Genomic DNA, 24,346 nt, shown 5'->3' on the forward strand with positions numbered 1-24,346 from the left:
TGAAGCTAAAGGGAGTTAGATTTTGAAGTCAGATCTACCAATGGCGTTTCATAACTATACTCGCCTAAGAAATAGCCAAGTGGCCCTAGCTGGTTTGGCTCAGTGGATAGAGCATCTGCCTGTGGACTGAAGGGTCCCAAATTCAATTCCAGTCAAGGGCACATGCCTGGGTTGCTCAATCCCCAGTAGGGGGCGTGCAGGAGACAACTAATCAGAGATATCTCTCTCTCCCTCTCACTTCCTTTCTGAAATTGATAAAAATATATTTTTAAAAAAGAAAAAAGAAATAGCCAAGTGAAATCTAAAGGAACTCTCTCTTCCTTTGTGGAATTGAACTCTTATACATTTCTATGAGAAGGAGTTGATTTGTCTTCACATCTAATGCAGATCTCTCACTTGGAATGTACCCTGGGTGTGGGAGCCACACAGCTTCCCTTCCTTGGCCCTAGCTGGCGTGCTCTACCTGGTGGTGCTGCCTTGGCAATCAACGCATGGTCTTCCGGAGCTAAAACTCTGTTCCTCCGCTCACAAATGGCAAGAGCGAGGAATGTTCATGACCCAGGCTGAATACTGAGCAACTTCAAGGCCAGCATCTTCTGGTATCTCCCCAGCCCAACTGTCTTCAGCCACAGAATTGATTTCTTGTGGCCCATTTCATCTTTGCAAAAATGAGGCCAACTAAGAAAACATCAGTGGATGCAAATGAGGAAAGAAAAGACATCTGTCAAGTTAATTAAGAGGAGACTTTCCTTTGACCTCTTGTTTTTTTGTTTCTTTTTTTCCTGTATGTTCTGCCAAGGTGGGGTGGTCTCCCTCCTCGGAGGTCTGCATCCTTTCATGTTGTAAACAAACAGTGTGTGGGAGGGGGTGGGAGAGGGACTGCGTGCTTTAGTGTGGGATGAGCATACAACTAATTTTAATATCCATTTGGCAGTTTTCCTGTTGTTTCCCTGGTTAGGAAACATTTTCTTCTACTTCTGCCCATTATCACAGCTTTGACATTCATGTCGTTAACAGAATGTCATTTTGCAAGATACCAAATTAGGCGCAGCTAGCAACAAAACATACTGAACAGGAAGATAATGGCTTTTTGCCCATATCTTTTTCTCCCCGAAAAGAACAAAGTGGAGCTCAGATGTCGGCCTCCCGTGTTTGTGTGTGTGTGTGTGTGTGTGTGTGTGTGTGTGTGATGTTTTAGAGCTGAAAGGGTGTAAATAGGCATGCTATTCACTCTGGCCTTGACATACATTTCTGGTGAGTGTCAGAAAAGGAGACCTGGTAGTTTCTGGAAGTAAAGTCCCCTCCCTTTTGTGGGTGAGAGAGGAGCGGCCCCAGATTCCTCTGGACCTGAGAGAAGAAACAGAGTTTTGCTTTTTATGGGTAGTGCTTAGCAATGTAGCTAAATTCCTCTCTTAAACTAAAATATAGTCACAGAATCCAATGTTTGTAACTATTGCAAGTAAAACTGAGGCTTGATTTCTGTATGGGGAAGCCTGTATGTAAAACATTATATCAGTTCAGCAGATCTCTATCTCTCTGTCTCTCTCTGTCTCTCTCTGTCTCTCTCGGTCTCCCCCTCTCTCTCTCTCTCTCTCTCTCTCTCTCTCACACACACACACACACACACACACACACACACACAAGATTTGGATAGAAGACAATCTTCCAATCCATCTTCACAAAATTGTGGCCCATCTCTTAAAAGCAATAAACGTAGGAGAGAGTAAGTACAGGGGAAAGGAGTTCATAGTAAAATTTTATTATGGTATTTCCAAAGAGGCAGGTCAGAACATCAGATTAAGTTGTTGCATTTACCCTGATTTGGTACTGCCACCACTTTTCATGGTTTTTTACAGGCATATTTCCTTACCACTGGCTAACAGAGAATAATCCAGTACTATTAAATTAAATTGATTCAAAGTAATTTTTATAGTTGAACTTAGGTTGTGTGTTTTTTCTACTTAAAAAATAAACACACACACACACACACACACACACACACACAGTGGATGTTTAGAAAAACCCAAGTTTGTATTTTCTTTAGCTTTCCAACAGCCTATAGGCTTATCTTTGGTCCCTGACCACAAATGCCCTGAGAACAACCAAAGTCTTGTGTGTTTGACCCTGACCCCTTTACCCAGGTTTAAAATTGGGGCCCTGCCTCCACCCCTCCCTGCAATCCTCATTGCCACTTGGGTGCCCAACCGGAGGCGGCTGATCGGTGGGTAACAGCTCTTTATCCCTCCGGGCCAGCTCAGACATGGTGAAGGACTCTGCACAACGTTTGGGCCAGCTCAGCCTTTGAAGCAGTTTCCCCAGATAGAGCACATGCCTTTCAGCCATTAGATCAGAATGAGTTACATTGGCTTCTCAGCACTCTTCACACCCTTCTCCCAGGTAGGAACAGTCTGTGCTAGGCCTGTTTCAGGTGGGGTTTGACCTCTTATACTCTCAAGGAATCGTAAGTCCAGAAGTCATCTCCTCATTGACTCTCTCCCCTCTTAAATGTCCTCATCAAACAGCTAACCTGCCCTGATGTTTTAGGGTTCCTCAGCAGGAACCCTATGATTTGGGTTACAGATTAATAGCACTTAAAAAAAATTCACAGGTGTTTAGACTCCTTGTCACTCGAATTATTTTTTACTTCAAACATTTTTATCAGCTGAATTTAGCCTGTTATCATAAATCTCACATCGTTTACAACTCCTACTTAACTTTGGTCATTGTATTATGTCCCTCTTTTAATGCCAATGATTACCCTACTATAATTTTATTCAGGGTGACGTTTTTATAGGTGTTCCCAGTAAGATGTTTTATACTGTATACCCAGCACCACAAACCTGTCAGCTCGGCGTGTTTGCTTAGTCTAAGCTAACAGCATTAGACTATATTATAATACCATCTTGGGTCACTGTAGTCTTATAAATTAGGCTAAGTTTGACCTCCATGTTAAATTATAGACTTTCTAGAGGCAGGAAACATATTTAATTAGTCATTGAAAAACATTTATTGACTTTACATTCAAATCAGTTTTATTTTCTGTATTTTCCTGGGTATCCAGAGATTTGCTGTTTTTATAGAGTATAATCTTTGTCCTGAAGGTATTTAGCCCCCCCTTCTAGATTGTAATCTCCTTGTGGAATTTTTAGTTATGCTTGTTCACTGAATGGTTGATGACAGCGTGATCCCGCCTGCCAGTATCACGGTGGTGCAACATGGTGAATGTCAGCTACCCATCAGTCACATGCTAACATGACACCACAGCTCACTGCGCCAGCCACATGGAAATTGCTCCACTGGTATGTCTCACTTTGAAATAGCAACAAAATGGAATAACTAAGAAGAAATTGGATTAAAAAATATTTATTGTGACAGGTGGATCACTGAAATGAAGGGCTTACTTAAAGGAAGGCCAAGGAAGTGAAAGGACAGTTTGCCATAGTATCTGTCCATATATATAATATGCAAATAAGCCAAACTGCCGAACAACCGAACAACCGGTTACTATGACATGCGCAGACCACCAGGGCGCACGTGCAGAACATGGCGGGCATCAGCAGAGTGCGGGTCATGGTGGATGTTGGCCACAGTGTGATGGTAGAGCAATTGAGCCGGAGTGCCAGACCAAGGCAGGGCATCAGTTGCTGTCATTGAGGGGAGCCTCTGGTGTTTACTGGAAATTCTTTGATCTTGTATTCTGGGGTCCTGCCCGGTGCTCCCACCTGCTGCCAGTGCCGGCCCTGCTCCCACCCCCAACCTGCGTCGGAGCTGCTGCTCGCACCCGCTGCCAGTGCCCGGAGTCCCAATCGCTTGGCACTGTAAGCAGGTACGAGCAGCGGCTGCTGGCCTCCATCGCCCCTGAGGGCTTCTCCACTCACCCTGCACCTGAGGGGTGACTGGGGTAGCAGCCGCCTCTCGCACCTGCTGATGGCGCCTGCTCCAGTTGCTCTGTGCTGTTGTTATGGGTGTGAGTGGAGCTGGTTCCCTCAGTGCATGGGAGCGGGCTGCTGGCAGACAGAGGACCATGGGCTGTGGCAGGAGGGGCCAGGCAGGGGCATGGAGGATGGGCCACCCCTGTGCCCACCACAGCCTCGCAGCCCACAGTGTCTTTCAAGGTGCACGAGACTAGTGTACTATAAAGTTCTGGTGCTTATTATTTATGAAAACAGGTTTCTAAGATGGATGGGTTTTATCTCTTTAGATGGCAACAGATTTGTGTATGTACTTCTCTTCCAGATTCTGCCTTATCTGAATCAGTCTTCTCTCTTGTTTTATATCTAAAACCCTCTGAGAATGTCTTCTTCAAAGGAGTAGATGTACCGGAAAATTTGTTACCTTAAATACTTTCTTGCTATTGTCTGTATGTTCAGCCACCTCCGTCTTTGTCTATAAATACAGCATATTGAGCCAGACCTCACTACAGGCTTATCTTAATAGATTAGATATAATTCTAAGAAATATTGTATATAGTAATATATATATAGTTTTGTTGTTGTTGTTGTTATTGTTTTTCCCCCTCTCAGAACTTTTGAAAGCCTGAAGACCTATCCCTTTCTCCAGGTACATAATTAGCCTAAAGATTTGCTCTTAGGTGAAAATAGTATGAGCAACCATTCATTTCCATTATAATCAAAGCCTTCAAAAGGACTTTTCTGCTAATGGAAAAGTTAAGTTCAAGTATCCAGCCGATAATATCAATAGTAAGTATTCATAATTGCAAACCCAAGGATAAGAACCTAGGTCATTACATTGATGCATGTGTGCAAAAGCCTGAAGCGCTTGGGCTTGGTAGTCAGGTATCGGCACTGCTATTTCCCCAGTTTTGTGGGGAAGAGCATGGACTGGGCCAGCCAGTGTGGTTCAGTGGTTAAGCATTGATCCATACATAGAAAGGTTGCCAGTTCGAATCCTGCTCAGGCACATGTTCGGGTTGCAGCCTCAGTCCCCAGTAGGGCGTGCAGGAGGCAACCTATTGATGTTTCTTTCTCCCTCTCTCTCTAAAAATTAATAAAAACAAATTTCTTTTAACAAAAGGGTTATAGACTGGTGTAATACTTGCCTTGAATTTGGGGGCTTTTTGGAGAGGGTATGAATTAATTTTAAAATAAAATACTTTCTTTTAAAGTAGGATTACAAGAGATGTCTATGAATAGGGCTGCACATCAACTTAATGTCCTCACTGATCTCCCTATATCTTTCTTTGGCTACTTCAATTTAGCAGCCAGAATGGTTCTCCTAAAAGTTAGATTATGTTCAGAACCTTCCAGAGGCTTCCCTTTTTACGGAGACTAAAAACCAGTGCTCATACTGTGGCCTGAAACTGCCAGAGATCTGTGCCCTGTCGTCTCCGCTGCTGCCCACTTGGCTGCTTGTCTCTGCCCCACTTCTCTCCTGCCACAAGGCCTGCTTGCTGCTCCTGAGCACTCCTGCCGAAGGGCCTTTGCTTCTATGGATGCTCACTCCACCTCACCCACTGGTCTTATTCCCACATCACCTCCCCAGCGAGACCTTTCCTGACTACCTATGTAACACTGTGACTTTCCACATCTGCACTCTTTGTCTTACTTTCTGCACTAGGTTTCTCTATCACCATCTCCCATACCCTATGTTAAACTAATTTATTGTGTCTATTATCTGCTTCCTCCTGCAGAATGGGGTCACCTTGAGGGCAGCAGGGATTCTGTTTTGTTTAGAATAGTACCCAGCATATATGAGGGACTCAAAAAGTGACTTGTTGATGGATTAATGAAAGCCAGAATGGAGCCTTGATTTCATGGGCCATAGGGAAGACTCCGGCATTGCCTTAACTTCACATGAGTAGCAAAGAATGTCTCAGAGACAGAAACATTAATGCTTTGTTCTGTGCGGCTTCATAAAGAGAACTGAGCAAGATTTTGTGGGGAAAGTATTCAAATAAGATTTTAAGGAAGATTTGCTTTATGTTGTGTAATATATTTTTCCTTTCAAATACATCCTCAGAGATATTTTTTTTTCAAGGCTTTTGCGATCACATTTGTAAATGCATAAAGGCCTAGATGTTTCATGTTGCAAAAAGGAAAAAGAAATGTATAATGTATGTTTATATGCTTTTAGTACATTTAAAACCCTAAAATTTGTTTCAAATGAATAATCTAAAAAAGGAATGAATTAGACCCATTTTTATATCGCCATGGTTAAGTCTCAAAAATAAAATGTTAAGTGGAAAAAAATATGTAGTTACAGAATCTCTATAATGTATAGAGTGTGAAAGTATAGTTTATACAAAAACCAAAAGCATGACTGTCCTTGAAGTACAAAGTGAACATGTGCCAACGATTTTATTTAAATTATTAATGAGAGTAGCAGTAACATATTAAAACGGGTTCAAAGAAGATTTTGAAGACCAGACATATGTATATTTTTCAATTAGGGGTGATGAAATGGATTTGCTACTAGATGCAAAACTGATTCATATCTTGTAGTACATGATATTAAATGTTCGGGTTTATCTTTCCATGGAGTGAATATTGATTATATCTGTACCATACAAAGTTAATTTATGATACCATGGACAAGAATCATTTGTATTTCTACTAGTTTTCCACGCCTTAACTTCTGTCCCTTCAGAGTTTTTAAATTAGCTAGTCAATAGAAAGATAATGAAAGATACTCTTACAGACTCGCTACCCGGGGGTTCGCTATAGAGCATAAGCCACTGAAAGGAAAGCCACTCATCTCTTTGCACAGTTCCAGCCCTTTGCCAGTTGTTCTCGATATGTGATTACTACTAGTGGAAATGTGAACACACACACAGATGTTGTTCATAGGTGTCCATGTATCTATGCTAAAGGACCAGCAATGGATGGGAAACCTATAAGCCACAGTTCCTTTAGTATTTTAGTAGTTGGCTAGTTGGGGACTGGAAAGTTGATTTGGATGTCAGAGGCACATTTCTCCCTAATATATATCTTATATATATATATACATACATACACACACACACACACACACACACACATATATATATATATATAATAAACACACACACACACACACACACACATATATATATATATATATATATATACACACATTATACTGTATATATGTGTATGAAAAGATGAAATAGTTATTTATTCCAGGTAGTGGGATAATTACTATTATAGATTATGTTTATATATTTTCTAAATTTTTAAAATTTCATTGACCACAAAGTGTAAATATGTTTACAACCGTTTCTCTAATCTGGTCCAGCCCTGTCATTGCAAAGACAAGGAACCAGAAGCCACTGGGCTTATAACCTGGACGCAGCAGCCCGGCCTTGGCGGACAAATCCTGGCTCCTGCCCAGGTGTTCTCCACGTCAGCCTTCATTGTTTAAGGAATATTCAAATGTTCGTGTTCTGTTAAGGTGTTAGGAAATAGTTAGCAGATGTTCACATCCAGCAAAGCTTTGGTGTGTAATTGGTCTCTCGTGCAAATTTATCAAATTTCTCATCAAGATGAATTAATAAATCACAGCCTCGCCTCTGAGAATTCCTGGGGCTGTTCGTATGCAGTTCACAGTGTGATCACTGCCCCTCAGTTGCGGTCAGTCAGATTCCATAATGAGCGGTGACCTTCCAAGGCAGCCAGGAATGTTAGAAAGTACTGCCTGTTGGGGCTTCCTCTCCTTGGCTTGTCTTGCCATGATCAGACATGATCGGTATTCATGTCTCCAAATGAATGTAATTTAAAATTAAGCTGGGGTTCGGCAGCTGAACAGTTGCTAGAGGCTGCAGCCTGGTGGGCCTCATGGCTTTTGCAGCCCTGGTTGGAGATCAATAGCAGGTGTTTCTGCCAGGAGAGATGTGACAAAGCCAGATGTGAAACATTTACAGGCCCCAGCAAGCCCTTCCCATGGAACCCTGAGCATGAGAACAGCCTAGGCGGAAGCGGAGTGTGGGTGCTTTGGACCAATAATGTGGTCATTGCATTCCCCCCGCCCCTCCCTTCCTCCGCCTAGCAGCCCCCACCCCTCTTTGTCCTTCACACCGAGTCAGTCTTGACTTAGAGAATGAAATACATGCTCTGACTCTGAAAGGGAAGGCTCTGTTGGCAGTAATTAGGAGATCGTGAAACCGCTTTGGTGAATGGGAACAGGGAACTCAAGGAGCAGGAGGGGTGCCCTGTCCAGTCCTTGCTTCACCTGCCTGAGCCAAAAAACATGCAAATAAAACACTTCCTTCTGGTGGCCACAAATCGCTAAGGTGCCATTTCCACCTGAGTGCCTGTCCTGCTGAGAGGTTCTCAATGAGTGTTCTGTCTCTGCTTGCCTTGCCTCCCAGCCCGCAGGGGCCAACCAGCCCTGCTCACTCAAAAGTACTGCCTTTGCCCTGGTAGGTGTGGCTCAGATGGTTGGGTGTTGTCCTGTGCACCAAAAGGTCACTAGTTCGATTCCAGGTCAGGGCACATGTACAGGTTGCCAGGTTGATCCCCCATGGGAGCTGGCAGGAGGCAGCTGATCAGTGTTTGGCTCTCATCTCTGTCTCTCTCTCTCTGTCTCTCTCTCTCTCTCTCTCTCTCTCTCTCTCTCTCTCTCTCTCTCTCTCTCTCTCTCTCTCTCTCTCTCTCTCTCGATCTCTCTCTCTCTCTCTCTCTCTCTCTCTCTCTCTCTCTCTCTCTCGATCTCTTTCTCTATCTCAAAAAAAAAAAAAAATCAATTAAAAAAAGTACTGGCGCCGAAACCGGTTTGGCTCAGTGGTAGGTCCCGGGTTTGATTCCGGTCAAGGGCATGTACCTTGGTTGTGGGCACATCCCCGGTAGGGGGTGTGCAAGAGGCAGCTGGTCGATGTTTCTCTCTCATCAACGTTTCTAGCTCTCTATCTCTCTCCCTTCCTCTCTGTAAAAAATCAATAAAATATAGAAAAAAAGAAAAAAAAAAGTACTGCCATGTCTTTCCATCTTCCCATTCTTCTCAGATCCCTGGTCCACACTATTTATTGTATTGTGTATGGTATATATGCCTTACCTGTGGGTGGATCTTTCCAGGGAGGAACCAATAGAATGAGATAAACAGAAATGCTTTCTGGCACTTTAAGGTAAAACAGGAACATCAGCTGCTCTTAACTTTTTAAAAATGTATCCTCGCCTAGACATTTGAGCTTGCACAGATTTATCTCCAGTTTTTAGCCTTAGGAACAAAGGTATATAATTCCCAAGTGAAACTGAAGGACAGATGGACTCAAGTTTCTGCTCAAGTTCATTCCCAAAAGCCTTCTTTCTCCTCCGCTCTTTAAGAAGAAATGGAAGCCCCTCACCCTGCTTGTATTCTGATCTGAAAGCCAAAGGCAGGGCATCCACTTCCCACAAAGCACCTGCTCCTCCTCCTCGGTTCTGCAGTTGAAGCAACACACGGATACACCTCCTCTGCCTGTGGTCACAGGCTCCGTTTGTTCTCTCAGTTGGGAAGATTGCACAGCGATGGCACAGTTCTTTACTTGCAAAATCTAATTTAGCCAGAGCAGACAACCATCTAAACTTTGGACACAGGCAAAGTGATCTTTGCATCAAGCATTTCTTTTGTTTTTCAGGGAAGCAGGTGGTGGTGGTGGGCGGGGGGTGGGGGTTAGGGGGCGCGTGACAATGTCTGAGAAAAAGTAAGGCTGAATCACCTTAGTCATGCTGGTGAAAGGGAAGGGACCTTGATTTTGCCCAAGAGGCGATGTTTCCACTATTTTATCATTTTATGGATCAAATGAGTAGAGTGTAGTCACCAGCACCTGAAGGCTGCCTCACACTGCCATAGGCTTCTCCTTTCATCAGCAGAAAAGAGTTGCGACGCCTGGATGAATAAGTAATGGCAGCAGAGGTCAGCTCAGCATCTTGCACCTGTGTCATTATTAATGTGGGCAGTGTCATGTGCTGAGACAGTCCAGTAGTAAATACTCGTAGGTCCTGTCTACCCAGAGCTTTCTTACTGTGGAATTAGATGTAGATTTCAATTCATTTATTGGGAGACAGATACCTAGAGCATTAAGATTAGGTGACTCTCAGAGACATCAGACACAGGCAGTATTGAGATCGAATGGCCACCCTTCTCCTCCACCCATGCAGTTATCTACAGAATTTCTTAGTAGGGTCCTAGAATTTTAAAAGTAATTATATGTCAAGATCTAGGTATTTTGAGGTTAAATATAGTATAAAATGTCCCATTACCTTTAAGAATGTTAGCAACAACTAAATTAATTGCTGAGGCCAAGACCCTACTTTATGAGCGTAGAGATTTATTTTGTGCACTTATGGAAATGTATCTTGACCTGTATTTTATCAAGTCTTGATTTGCCACACTGAGGAATATTTCATGTCTAACATGTTCCTGTTTGATTGTTGAGAGATTCAAGAAAGTTTCAAGTATGTTATCTTGCTCAAGATCCATATGAGGTTAGAGAAGACACTTCTAAGCTCTGATTGTTATAGCATTTGTCAATAACATATGCCAGTTATTTAAGGTTTAGTGTAACAGACTACTAGTACCTTAAATGTGGTAAACTGTTAAAATTCTGAAGCAGTTGGTTTTTAACCTCTTTTTACTTGTTCTTGTATTCATAGATGAAGAATCCATTTTTTTTTTAATTTTAAATTGCATTTATAGTCATCTGTTTGTAAAGATTACAAACCTTGATAGAGAGAGAGGAGGCAAACACAGGGTGAATATAATATGAAGTTTTATCATATTTTATATTTTCATATTGACCAAGAAAGTATATTACATTTTCTGGTTTTGCTTAGACATTTCTTTTTTAGATTTTTTTTTTTTAAATCACATTTTAGAAATCAATACTTTTCTACCCTTTTATGATAGACTTTTAAATAACTGATTAAAATGTTAGATTTTTTTGTTTGTGTTTTCTTTGTTATAAATCTACATTTTTAGTTATTTATTTTGCTTGTTGTGGTAGTGTACTAGTCATTCTATATCTCTTAATGAAATTCCAATTTTTTAAAGTTTTCTTTAAGAAATATTTTCTAAATATTAGGTTTATGTAAGCATATTTCACTAATATCTCTATTTAAGATATTCATCAGATTACTATTTCTATTTATTTACATTTTAATTTGATTTAAATATTTAAACAATAATTGAATGTCAAGAGAAAATCTTTATAAATGATGTAGAACAAATAATAAGTATAAAAAAATAATACCAGTAGTCATTTTTTGGATAACTAACCCTTGTTTCAATTAATTTGCTTAAATTAACAAATAACTTTGCTGAAATTTGCAGGGTATAAATCTGTCTTTTTTAATTTATTTTATTAACACCAGCAAGTTGCTATACTTAAAATATCTGTATTAAAATGAAAGGAGACATTAATTTGAGTTAACACTAAGTATAGTATACAATTTATTTGTGAAACAATCACACTATCTGATTTAATAATTATGAATGTAATAGGTTGAATGCAGTTCTTGATAGATGAGTTGGTAATAACACAATCCACCTTCATAATTAAGTATCAAGGGTCTATTCTTATTCAACAGCTTCTTTAAGGCTGAGTAAACATGATCTTAATTATACTCACAGATTATGTTACAGGATGTTGATTGCTCCAGTAAGGAAAATAAAATGATGCAGCCTCACCTTAAGAAATTATAAATATGGGCACGTTAACAAATGATGATAAGCAGCAAACATCTAGGAGAGAGGGTTGGTTTGCAAGCCAATATTGCTAAAAGAAATTGCATTTGGTTTAGAAAATGTATTATTTGCATATTTAGAAATGTTCCTTTCAGATATCTTATACAAACTCTAAAATATATCTAACTTCGAAGTCAGGTGAAAATTCCTGTTTCAAGAACCTGCTCTCGCAGGTATATTCTTCATTAGAAAGACATTACAGTAAACCTTTAAAGGTAGCTGAAGGCAGCCCACAGGTAGGAGAAGGAACCAGAATGCCCTGAAACTTATTATGGGCGAATTTATCATCTTTCCAATGTTCGATTATAAAGAATGAAGTGCCAAACTGCACCAAAGGAAAGCAAATGGAAACAATACCCACTTCACTGTCACCCAGCTTTGCATTTATTTGTCTTATTCTTTGAGGCTTGTGGAAGTTACATTGGAATAAGATTGGCTATATTATAATTTTCTACTTGCAAAAACAGGAAAAACATAGTTGCCCTATGTTCATATATAGCAACTTATTTCTATTCATAGACTACCAGGATAAAAACGGGAGGGAGTGTGCCCATGAAAGTAGACCTTCACTGTTATTTTCGTGCAAACAGGAATCTGTTTTTATGATTCCAAAATATTTACCTTAATTAGGAATTTGAATGCTGTCTACAAGATGAAAAATGAATGAGTAGTGAAATACATTTATCTTAGGCATCAGCTGTTCTATTGACAAAAGGCACAAATGTGAAATTTGTCTAAATAATTAGATTTTTAATTAGTGCATCATTGTAAGATTAATGTCATTGCGCTTCATTGCATGTAATTTTGTATTAGAAATTTCATGTCAACAAAGATGCTACCTGTGGTTTACTGATTTGAATCCCTAATTTATCACTTGTATGTGTGGCATGTCACATATTTGCAGTCAAGACCTGAAAGAAGGCTTTTGATTATAGCTTCCCTGGTGGTAAGGAATATTGATGATGTTATACTACATGAATACTTTATATTTTCTAATATTCAAGAGGCAGCCACCCCTCAAATGTTACTGAGTGCATATCGACTTGCAATAATGTTATTAATAGTATGAGCTGATAGGTAGTTTAAACTCTAGTCTGTGCCTATATTAAATATGCCTGAATTATTATTGTTACTATTATTTTATCATTTTTCAACTAATGCTATATTATCTTTAAAACTTTGTTTTTCCTTTCCTTTTGACAGTTGCCGAACAAGCAACCGAAAAAGCTTAATAGGAAATGGGCAGTCAACAGCATTGCCCCGACCACACTCACCTCTCTCGGCTCATGCAGGTAATTAGTTCTCCTTCCTGGAGTTTTGTTTTGTTTTATTTTATTTTATTTTATTTTATTTTATTTTATTTTATTTTATTTTATTTTATTTTATTTTATTTTATGTTTTGCTAGTTGTTTCGTGTGTGTGTGTGTGTTTCAAAATAATCTAGGCATTTTGAAACTCAGGTGTGTCTTCATATCTTGTTAGCCTGGTTTTCTTGGTGGTTTCTCACTAAGCTGTTCTTTCTGATGTTAGCCCAAACCTTGTTCTCTTTCACAGTGTTTGAACTCTGAAATTGAGAATTTCTTTTTATGTGGGGTCCTTTTTCAATTATTTATTTCTCAATTTCTAAATGTGTGGATGATGCAATTCATGTTTGCTCGTTAGGATTATCTTTGAGAAGCACAGGCATGTGGGTTCACATGAAGAGGATTGGTGTTAAGAACTTTAGGGGAAGAAAAATAGCCTCTATCTGTCCTTCTAAGTTCTCCACTGGGAACCCCGTAACCAGAAACGGACTGACAAGAGGGAAGCATACCAACTCATGTGATGTAACATGGGAGCCTTCACAAGGAAGTGAAGACCCAAAGGAACAGTTAAACTGAGTGTTTTTATAGGAGGTTTAATGAGGAGTGGAAAGTTGTACAAAAATGTGATAGGGCAAAGGGGATGAGCTAATTGTGATAAACTGAAATTAGCAAGGCTCATTCTTTACATTCCTCTATGTCCCTTATCTTTAGTGATGATAAGATTTCTTTACTCCAGGCTTAGACCTGAGGTACTTTCCAGGAGGGTTTTATGACCTATTTTAGGGCAGGTGTTCTTAAATACACCCTTCCTCACATTCTTTCAGCTTGAAATAGTCTATACACCTTGATGATGTATTTTGGGATTGTGCATAGCCTATACTCTGTCAGACTAGCCAGCATTTTTTTCCTGCTGAAGTTGACTAATATATATACAAGGACACACATGTGCTATTATAAATAATGCTGCTACGAGCAGTCTAGAACGTGCCTCCTCTTGAATGTGTGCATTGTGTTCTCTAAAGTCATACCTGTTGGTGGCATATGTAATTATCTCTTTCATCCAAACCATTGCAGAGACAATAAAGATTAAGAGATGAGGCCCTCGGGCTCAGGTACTAATTATAAGGAAGATAGAGCCATATTACAAAAACTGTAATGAAAACTGCTGTATGTTTAAAGTTCTGTCCAAGATGGTGTTAAGAAGAGAAGGGTTAATTCCAATCAGGAAAGTCCAGGAGAGTTTGAAGGAACTGCTTGCTTAAGATGTTGGAAGATGAGTAAGACTTTGACAGGTAAAAATGGGGTGAGTGAACGGGAATTCCCATGAGTGGTTAGAGCTTAGGAAGTGTGTGCTTGATTGTAAGAGAAGGAAAAAGGAAAGGCGGAGAGTAGAAGGAATTTTGAGACGTTGAATGCCTTTCAAGGATTTCAAGGAAGATCCGTGTCTTAGGAAGATGTCTTCAGAATTGTGAAGATTGATGGGTTGACAGTATGAGCACTTCCTCTATTGTACTATTTTGAAAGCTCTGACTTCACACTGAAGGGTTTTCAGATGATGATCTCATATTTGAAAGCAGGGCTGTGACTCTTCCTCAGAAGTCCTTTTGCTTGGGTGGAGCAGCACTCGCCTTGAGAGTGGGCGTTATCCGTGACACATTTGGGGAGAAGGGAGAGACAGAGGTAGCTGCCTTCGTTGAGTAGAATTTTGTTTTATTCATAGTAATAAAAGTCGGTAAAGTAAAAAAGGTAAAATTGTGATACAGTAGCAAGACCACTAAAGTTCAGAAATGTCACTCCCGGGTAAAACTAGAGAGAAACATGTTCTAGGCTGCTCATGGCAGCATTCTGTGAAATAGCTGAACTTTTGAAGCAACCTAATCATTTACCAGTTGGAAATTGGAGAAATGAATTGTGGCGTAGTCATTCTCAGAACACTGTGCATGTAGCAGAAGATGAACTAGCCCTGCACATATCCACGTGGGTGAAACTCAAAGGTAGTATTGGGCAACAAAAGCAAGGAACAAAAGGTTATTATTTAAACCATTCATATGAGGCTAACACGATGCTACAAAGAATATTTTGTTTAGGGAAATACACATACACGTAACTATATATGTATGTATATGTGCATATATGTGTATAGTAAGAGTATAGAGGGAAACTAATTTTAAAGACCAATTTCATGACAGCAGTTACCCCTGAGAGGTGTGAGGCGGATATAATCGAGAATGATAGCAGTTGGTAATGTTGTACTTCCAAAGCTGTGTGATGAATACACAGCTCTAATGTTACCATTTATACTTCAGAGATTTATGTTCCATCATTGTCATAAAATCAAAAGCTGACAGAGGGGCAAGCAAGGCCACATACCTAGTGGAGGCTGAAATTATTTTTTTCATCCTTATGTTCCTCCATCACAGGGCCTGGATGGTGAATACTAGGTGCTGAGTAATCGATGAAGTCTATTTGTTACATATAATGCGATTAAAAAAATTAACCCTACTCGTCTTTATAGTGTTCTGTAGTAATTGTAACTTTATGTGCCTTTTGATGACTCTTTATTACTGTGATGGTCTTTAGTTCTCATATTGAGATTGTGGTTAAGACTTTAATGATCCTTTTAATTCTTCCCTCTATGTAAACTTGGGTTGGATTCCTTCTCCTTCAAACATCATTTTGGAATTTAATCAAAGCAGTGGGCAGAGAGGAGCCTTCCTGTCAGGTTCTGAGAGTACTTTTCCTTACGTTACGGAGCCAACAGGTTGTTATTCACCCAGAAGCTGTAGAAGTCTGTCAGACTTTTTGGGAGAAATGGCTTTCATCACAGTCTGGTAGATTCCTAATAAAAAGAAGAAAATGTAAATTAAGGAAAGAACCAGTTCTCATGCCTTGATATGTGAAATGCCTCCCCACTCACCATGCCCCTTAGCTCTGACTTCCCATTGCTACCTTCTCTGTCCTGGATGTGATCCACAGAATGCCAGGTGCGGGCTCCTAGAAGTCTCCAGGAAATCAAGAGGGAGAAAAACTGCCTTCTCTCAGTGCTTCCGCACCCAAAATATAGAGTTATGCTTTCTGTTTTTTTTAGTTAGGGATGATCTGAGTCAGGCCACTTATCTATCACACATGACTTCACCCCCATCACGTGACTCAGTGGAGATGAGAATTTTATTTGTGGCCTGAGGGAAAGGAATACTGGCACAGTGTTCTGCAGCTTATCTCCACACACAAAGCAGTGCTTGTTGAAAGCCAGGGATTCCTCAAAGAACAGTGAACAGGAGAGTCCCATTTTTTTAAAAAAGGAAGGTTGAATATCCCAGGCTTCTATTTCCAGGAAGATTCTAAGCATGTAATTTAACCCAGAAGCCCCAAAGGAAAGACTAGTGTGTCTCTCCTACAATGAACATTTCTGCAAATTAAACAAAACCAAAAGAAAAATGGTGAAAATGTCTCATGCTTATAACCAACAAACATTGGGTTGCCTTAATATAGAAAGAGCTTGTGTAAATTAATGTGGAAATTGATGAGTGCACCAAGAGGAAAAAAAATGGGCAAAGATGTACATGGCATGCCACAAGAAAAAAAAACTAAAAAACTAAAACGAACAACAAAAACATGTGAATGTTGACTAATTGTAATCCCAAGAGAAATGTGAACCAGGATAATGACATACTATGGTTCATCTAACATATTGTCAAAAAAAAGTTTAAAAATTGGTAGAATCCACCAAGAGCAAAGTTGTGGTGAAGCAGTTCCTCTCCTATACTATCATATTTATCACTGAGGTACTACTGTTGAGGGATTTTGCAGAGATAATTAAAGCCCCAAGTCAGATAATCTTTTATACAGAGATTGTTTGAGTGGACCTGACCCAACCAAATGAGCCCTTTAAAAGAGAGCGTTTTTTCTGGTTAGGGAGAGCAGTTAAAGGTCAACGTGAGTCTGAGATTGATTGGACGTGGCAGTTGCATCGTTGGAGTTAGGAGAGGGCAGCATCCAGGAGCTGGAAGCAGCCTCAGGCTGACAGCCAGGATGAAATGGAGACCTTAGTCCTATAACCTCGGTGACCTGAATCTCCACAGCCTGCATGAACTGGGAAGCGGATTCTTCCCCAGTCTCCAGATAAGAGCCAGCCCTGCTGACACTGTGACTGTGGCCACATGATACCCTGAGAAGGAAAACTACGTGAGGGCTCCTAGGGAGCTGGGAGCTGGTGGTTTTCTGTCTTTCTTTGATTTTGGCTTTGAGAGCCCCCTGAGCTCAAACAAGTCAAGACTACCTAAGATTCATAAATAGATGATCACTTTTTAAGCCATTAAATGTTTGATAATGCATTCCTTAGCAATAGAAAACGAATGCAGATATTATTTTGTGTATTTATTGGTTTTATTTTTAGAGCCCTATTTTATTGTAAAATCACTATATGCTAATTTCCTTACCTTCCTGTTCCCCAAAGATAAGCATTATTACTAAGTTGCTCTTTTCTCCTTCCAGAAATTCTTACGAATATGTGTAAATATATTTTCTTGAATAACCAAGGTACATGGATCTTTAGGAGACCATTTAGAATTCTGCCTACCCCAATATTATTTCCATATTGTACTGGATTCCAATGGTAAAAGTATGAGCTCTAAAATTAATTATGCTTGTAGAGAGTGACTCACAGGCTAGATGTAGATAAATAACCGAGACCTACTGATTCGAGGCTTTTAAAGTCCTAAGAGCAAATATTGCACCATTGACCAAAATACCTAAAATTTTGTGTCTTCAAAAATTGTCTTACTGTGAATTTGCAGGTGATTACGTAGATTCGTTTATAAGAGGATTTTTGGAAGAAAAGATGGAAAGAAGTATCAATTTCCTATTGGACACCTCTGGAAATTATTCAAGACAGGAAATACCTTTAAAAAGTTCACATAACCTATTAGGTTAGTATCTAGTATATATATCATTAGTCACCACTGTATTTGCTGCTTCTTAGTTCACCAAGCCCCTCTTCCAAGATGTAACTGACTTAAGATTGACATTCCTACCACCAGTGCAGCACAAGGGTTTCCTTTTCTCCAATCCTCAACAGTACTTATTATTTCTTGTGTCCTTGATAATAGCCATTGTAACAGGTGTGAGGTAAATTCTTAGTATGTTTAATGTGCTTGCTTATTAATCTTTTGTAATGTCACTGATATTCTTTTGTAATATGCTGTTTGACTTTAAAATTAATTTAATTTTTAAATTACTTTCATTTCTCAATTACAGTTGACATACACTGTTATATTAGTTTTAGGTGTACACCCCTGTGGTTAGATGTTGCATAACTTACTAGGTGATCATCCCAATAAATGTCCTATAAATCTGACATCACACAGTTACCAGAATATTATTGACTCTATTCCCTATACTGTACTTTACATCCCCATGACTGTTCTATAAGTACCAATCTGTACTTCTTAATCTTTCACCTTTTCACCCATCCCCCAACCCCACTCCCATCTGACAAAATGTTCTCTCCATCTGAGTGTGTTTCTGCTCTGTTTATTTGCTTGTTTTCTAGATTCAGTTGTTGATAGATATGTATTTACTGACATTTTGTTGTTTAAATGTTTTATCTTTTTTTATTCTTCTTAAAGAAAAGCCTCAATCTTTTCATTTAATACAGGTTTGGTGATGATGAACTCCTTTAGCTTTTTCTTGTTATTTTACTTTTTGATTAATGTAATTTTTTCTTTCATTCTTTTATGGCACAGTTTGTCAGTCTTTTTCTTTCTGATTTCTTCCATTTTTGCCATCATTGTGTCTAGTTGTAGAGTTTCATTTTATGGACAAGGCTAGGCTTGCTCTGAGCATTACCTGCTCTGACCTCGCTGCTTCCCTGCCCTCTTAGCTTGACAAGTTTGTATCAGTGAAGCATTTCCTTACTCATACTCCTTAGTATGTCATGTGGGGTGGTGTTTTTTCCAAGCAGTGACCAAAGTTTTCACTACAAGATTTTTTTCCTGAATCTTGCCTTCAAAGGTGAGACAATAGCAATGAAAAAGGCATCAAAACAGTTTCTCTCTATGCCTTAGACAACTGGGGAGGTTATGGAGTTTGCAGCACCACCAGGTTTGCATGCCAAACTCAGAGGGAAAGCTGTTACTCATGAATTTTCATTTGCTGGTGGGATCAGCTTAGTCAATAGAGATGAATGATCTTCAGGTATCAGTGGAAGATTTCTCCTTGAACGAGGTGAAACTGGGAACAGAGCCTTGAATGTAATAGTGCCTTTGTTTTATCTGTTTTGTGACTTTCATTCAAAAGCTATTAGCAGGTTTTACATGCTTGAAATATTATTTGCCAAACTGTCTAAATCTGCTTTGGAGATCTTTAACAAAAGTGGTCATTCAGCAAGGCAGCGGCCTCCTTTGGCCAAGTAGACATGATGGTCCAAGACAAAAGTATTCCTAGATTTGTTTTATTTGGGAAATAGAACTGGGCTAATTGTGTGCCCATGAAGTCATGGCAAATTGATTGTTAGCCATAGTAGAAATTAAGTGTCCAGATGCCCCATACAACTACTCTTTCTTTAAAAAGATAGAAACGTCTTTTTCTACTCAAGAGGAATCTCTGACATGGTCACTGTTTGGCATTTTTTTCTAATTATAAGCCAATCACAATAAAATCAACTTAACCTTATGAAACTTGTGTTCAGTTCAGAGCACCTTGAAGTATTCCTCAGAGGGTTTCATTTTATGTTGGTTAAAATCAGCAAATCATTTAGTCAGCCCTGGGTAGAACATCACCTGGGACTCATCTGGTTTTATTAAAAACTTCAGAAGGACCGAGACCCAGAGTTTCTTAATCTAGTGTGTGTGCCCAAGTTTTATGATTTTACAGTGCAGCTGTTCTGTGATTTCAGTTATTTCATAAATCATTTTCTCTGAATTATGGAGAATGCCACCTTTCTTATTCCATGCTGCACACACAATTTTATATTGTAATCCGGAGCCTTTGTGTAGCTGCCAATTGTTGGCCTGAGCAATGACACATCTTGCCCTTCCTGCTTAAGAAAAAGGATGATAAAATCAGACGGACTGACGTCAGCATGTTTTCCCAGTTGGGGTATTGCTTTGTGTGGAATCACTAATGACGGGTATATACCAGCATCATGAATATGTGTTAACTTTTTCATGAAGATCCCTCTGCCCTGTGACTTCCATTTATCACTTTGGTCTTTTGAGAAGACTGCAATGTTTATGTGCAATTTATCCCTAATAATAATTTAATGACTGACAGCTTTCATATCCCCCTGCTCTCTAAATGTAGAATTTAACCCAATGGCCTTTGAGTTAGCTTTTTAGCTTTTCCATTATAAATTGAAGCTTTGGAAGCTGATGTCTAAATTTAATTTTAAAGCTCCTCTGTGCTCACAAAAGTGGTATTAGTTTGCAGGGTTTTGTTTTGTTTTAGTACATGGGTTTTTATCCACTAGGAAAGACTATTCTTTTTTTAAATCAAAATTTTGCAATTTTCTTGTGTTTATGCATCAACTATGGATTTGTTTTGGTTTGGTTTGATTGCTAAAGTAATAGTTAGATCTTAATTGCATGTTTTCCAAGTTAGAGTTGACAGTGTTTAGTGATAGATTGGATGTGGGGTGAGGGAGAGGTGATCAAAGGTGGCTTCCAGCTGTCTTGCTGGGAATATGGATAGATGGCAGGGGCATTTCCCAGGGTGGAGGAAAGGAGAACCGATAGGAAATTAATGCTTAAGAGTTCATGTTGCTGCCTAATGGATTTAAGATACCAGTGAGCTGCCAAAGTGACAAACAGTGTTGTCCTATGAGTGTGGAACTGAAGGGATTGAATCTGTGAGTGTGCTAGAGATACCAGTTTGTTCATAGACAGTGTTTAAAACCTTGGGAAGGGATAAAATCATTGAGAGAAAACGTTTTGGAGTGAGAAGTTTTTTCCTGGGGTTGTCTACAGTGCAAACACTTAGAGTTTCTGGAAGGACAACTACCTAGCAAGAAACTGAGAAAAAACAATGTGAGAGGAGGGGGGGGAGGGGGGGGAGAGGAGAATATAGTGTCTCAGAATCCAAGGGAAGACAGGGCTCCCAGGAAGGGCCAACGGTTAATGTTACTACTATCAAGTTGATAGAGTACGATTTACATTTCATTATTTTAAAAGATATAAATGACATGTATTGTGTCTTCTAAATCCCTGAAAGTTTATATTATTAACATTGCCCATCTCCAAAAACAAAACAAACAAACAAACAAAAAAACCCACAAAAAACAACTTTCTTTCTTATCTACTATTTGAAAAATTGGAGATTCCTTCATGTTGAGGGCTGCTTTTATTCTAAGATCTATGATGAATGATCACCTTGAAAATGGAAGGTGCATTTAAAATCCTTACTAAATGGATCCTCTCCTTACCCTCGACGTTTTCAGAACCTGTTACTCTGAGACTGGACAGGTTGGGGACTGTCACATGACTGGTTTCTCTGGTACTGTGGTGCTTCTGCCACCCTCTTGACCAGCGTAGCCCAGGTCAGCTCTGAACTTGAGTTAGTAATCCTCAGCTGAGTAAACAAAGACTACCTCCAGCCCAGTAGCTGGCAAGAGTATGGATTTGGGTCACAGAAAAATGCACTGTTCCACAGAGCTAAAGAACTCGAGGTAGGGGTTCCATTAGCATGGAGATCAGCCCTCTGTCTTCATTAAGTGCCCAGTACCCTTGATGGAAGGCTAAGCATACACAAGGTGGCCTTTACCTACTGGGAAACGTGCCAGAAAGGTTTAGCAATCTACATTTCCAACTTAACTGCATATGCTAAAGAGCATTTCCTTAAATACCATGTATAGCAGTGCCATCCCTATCTTCGAACTTACTCTGGCATCATTAATGATGCTTTACTGCAAATTCTTGTATCTACTGCAGCAATGTGTGAGTACTTCTTCACAAAAGCCATGCAGATTGCAGGCTTCTCAAGTTCTAAGCTGTTATGTTAGGGGTACTAGTGAGTGAATTACAGAGTGTGTGTACTGTGGTAACCCTCACCAGTTCAGAGGGCTCAGCTACAGGGAAGAGCTGCCATATACACCTCTGCTTCACAGTTGCACGCCCACTTGGTTTCCTGGACTAGGGAAGAGAGAGGGGGAGAAAAATGTAGAAGAGTGTACATATAAGAAAAGTCATAGAGTTTAGGAAGAAAAGATGAAATTTGCTTTAAAAAAATCTAAAATACTTTAGGTTTCTAAAAATTGTATTTTAAACCATTTTTTTCTATTTATAAAAGCTGTGCATATTTATTATAGATAATTTGGAAAATGAAAGAAAATATAAAAATTATCTATATTTTTTTCCATTAGAATTCACTACTTAACATTTGGATTTTTGTCTAAATGTGTATTTTTCATATATCGACATTTTTATAATATCTATTACATTTACGCATACATAAATTTGTGCCTGCAAACATAAATTAATATGTAAACATACACCTGTGTTTAAGTATGGGATCATAGATATAATTTTCTCTAGATCATTTTCTTTCTATATTAATTTTGAGATTTTTACATATCATTAAATGTCCTTTTCCCTCAAAATGCTTGCTTTTAATGAGTACAAAACATTCCAGTTCATGATTGTGTGATAGTTACCTTCCCCTAATGAATACTTTGGCTGTTTACAGTTTTTTATTCTTATAAGTAATGTTGTGGTGAATAATATTATACAAAATTCTTTGTGACCAACACTGATTAGTTTCGGAGCTTAATCTGGGAAGTTATTCTTTAAAGGGCTGGCCTTCTATTGTCTTGAATTTGTATTGTTGGCCTTCCATTGTTGTCTGACTTCCATTTTTGCGGCCCTAAGAGTCAGAGATTGGGTCCACAGGAAATGCTCCTTAATATTTGCTGCAATTGATATTTAATAAGCATCAAGAATGTGTTGAGAAGGCACCACAATAACTTGATGTCTATCTCAGTGCATCTCAAGTGTGTTCTCTCCAGGCGGAACAATAGTTAGTCCCATTAAACTTCCAGGAACCCTGTGCCCAGTGATGTCATGGTGGCGTGGTGAGTCGGTCAGGTAGACAAGGGAGGAACTGTTAGGGGATGCTGCAGCGCTGCTCACTTCACACAGTGTGCCTGCTTTCCCAGGCTTGGAGCGCTCGACCCTCATGTATCATAGAAAGCTCCAGCTACTGTGTAACTCCAGCATCCTGCCACCGAGCCCTGTTAATGCGCAGTCTCTCACAGCTGGTCCAGTACTAACTGGTGTATGTAATAAACTTTGGGCCTCAGGGCCAGGGTCTGGGTTTTGCTCACCTCTGCCAGGTTATCAGCGGTGCTCCTCTGAGCAAATTATTTCCTAGGTCTCCACCTCCTTTTCTCTAAAATGGAAACAGAAGAACTTGCCCTTGCAGTCTCAAATGAAGGATTGCATGTGACAGTATTTGCAATATTATCAAGTGCCAAGCGGTGTGAGGTTTTACAAAACTTACTAAAGTATTATTGTAACCAACTTGAATTCATGATGTGGTTCCAATGATAGGACACCATAGTCAGTGTGTAAGTTCAAAGCAAATTCAAACATGGGCTTGTTAGAGTCTCCAGGTGGATTGGACAGTGGGATGTGGCATCCTTGTGACCGTCTGCTGGGACACACTTGGGGGAGCCTGTGATATTTCCTTTTGGCACACCGGCCTTTCAGGTCCCTCAGCTGGTGCACGTCCTCTGGCTTAGAGCTGATGTGGGAAATGAACAGCATTTCATAACAAGTCAAGCCCAGTGGGTCAGACCACAACAGTTCCAGGGGTGCTGCCTCGGGGACAAGGAATAGGAGAGGTGATTTGGGAGTGGGGTTCACAGCCCCTTCCCCCCAAGTCCACCTTTGCTTCAGCCAGAGAACATCAACCTTTGTCACAGTTTGGGCTGGAGAGTAATTTTTTGCTTGAGTTGGATATAAAGATCAGGACCAGGTCTGGAACCCTGCTCACCGCTCACTGCTTTTTGCCTCCTTTAGAGTGAGGTCCTGGGGTCTGGCCCTGAAGGTGCTCTCTGGAGGGGACAGGAATGGTCTGGGTTATCCCCAGAGTGACCTATGATTCACTCTTCACTCTGGGACCTGAACACAGTGTCTGGAATAATGCTTTTCATGTATGTTTCTTCTGTCCTACTCTGTCAAAGAATGTGGGCCCCCATTTGAAGAGGGGGTGAGGGAGAGGCTACTTTTCCAAAAAGAGAAACATGGATTTACAGGTATTTAGTTGTTATAGTTACCATTTATGATGTGTTTTAACAACAAAGAATATTAAGATTTCAAAATTCTAGAATTAAAAAACACATACACAAAATTAAGACACTAACAAATAACTGAGAAAATATCTGCAATAAA

The 24,346-nt window shown here is 39.7% G+C and overlaps 1 protein-coding gene across 6 annotated transcripts in view; it reads left to right on the forward strand.

The window, feature by feature from the left end:
• MAST4 (microtubule associated serine/threonine kinase family member 4) overlaps positions 1-24,346 on the forward strand; it is a 505,205-nt gene that overhangs the window by 387,956 nt on the left and 92,903 nt on the right. For 4 of the 6 annotated variants that reach the window (XM_045571483.1, XM_045571484.1, XM_036408810.2 and 1 more), the window contains one exon: positions 12,862-12,950. In XM_045571483.1, the coding sequence (XP_045427439.1) occupies positions 12,862-12,950 (89 nt within the window). Of the gene's footprint in view, positions 1-12,861; positions 12,951-17,758; positions 17,891-24,346 lie in introns of all 6 variants that reach the window. The other 2 variants (XM_036408807.2, XM_036408808.2) reach the window with 1 other exon arrangement.

Source organism: Pipistrellus kuhlii, unplaced genomic scaffold (genome assembly GCF_014108245.1).
Source record: "Pipistrellus kuhlii isolate mPipKuh1 unplaced genomic scaffold, mPipKuh1.p scaffold_m20_p_4, whole genome shotgun sequence".
In the NCBI taxonomy this organism is placed as follows: domain Eukaryota; kingdom Metazoa; phylum Chordata; class Mammalia; order Chiroptera; family Vespertilionidae; genus Pipistrellus; species Pipistrellus kuhlii.